The sequence below is a fragment of the Echinops telfairi genome, unplaced genomic scaffold, assembly GCF_000313985.2.
Source record: "Echinops telfairi isolate 266 unplaced genomic scaffold, ASM31398v2 ScPeMD7_9;HRSCAF=40, whole genome shotgun sequence".
NCBI lineage: Eukaryota > Metazoa > Chordata > Mammalia > Afrosoricida > Tenrecidae > Echinops > Echinops telfairi.
In genome coordinates, this window is record NW_022103906.1 from 59,134,672 (window position 1) to 59,135,419 (window position 748).

Consider the following 748-nt stretch of genomic DNA (forward strand, 5'->3'; position numbering starts at 1 on the left):
GTCAAAATTCAGCCTAATGTTATAGTAGTGACTCACCCTAAAGAAGTCAAAATTCAGCCTAATGTTATAGTAGTGACTCACCCTAAAGAAGTCTAAATATAAATGAGAGAATCAATAGATACTTAATGAAACTATGTAAGACCATACCCACCAACGGGCGGTGGTGTGGTGGGTTACACATTAACCACGAGAGGAATGGTTGGAGCCCACCATGCACTCCCTGGGAGGAAGACGCGCTGTCTACTGCTGTGAAGAGTCAGCATGCGATCATAAAGCAGCAGTACTACTCTGTCCTACAGACTTGGAATCTATTCGATGGTAGTGGGTTTGTGGGTTAATGAGCACCTAAGCTGCTTATTTTACAAGTAAATTAAATAATTCAAAATATGAACACATTCTATATCTATTTTGCAAAGTAGCTAAATAAGTACCTTGTGACACTTGCAAATGATCTCTTTTTCTTTAACAGTTGTACTGATCAAATAAGAAACATAGACAAGAAACATTCTTGATCCCACTGTCCCACAGCGAACATAGAAGGTTTTTTCCAGCTGTAAAGAAATAAAAATTGTAATGTAATTAATTAGAGGAACTGCTTCCTGATAGTCTAGAATAATGTTTCCACATTTTGAGGGTTTAGTGTAACAACGTGTTAAACTCTTCTGACACCTGTGACAGGCTGTTGTGTGCTAACTAATCAAACCTTGGAGAAGTACCCTGAGTATACTCCTGGCACAGCATTAAGAAT

At 38.4% G+C, this 748-nt stretch overlaps 1 protein-coding gene across 1 annotated transcript in view; it reads right to left on the minus strand.

The window, feature by feature from the left end:
* Positions 1–748, minus strand: part of TRAPPC11 (trafficking protein particle complex subunit 11) — a 52,384-nt gene that overhangs the window by 20,496 nt on the left and 31,140 nt on the right. The window contains exon 18 of the mRNA XM_045286571.1: positions 432–554. Within this exon, the coding sequence (XP_045142506.1) occupies positions 432–554 (123 nt within the window). The remainder of the gene's footprint in view (positions 1–431; positions 555–748) is intronic.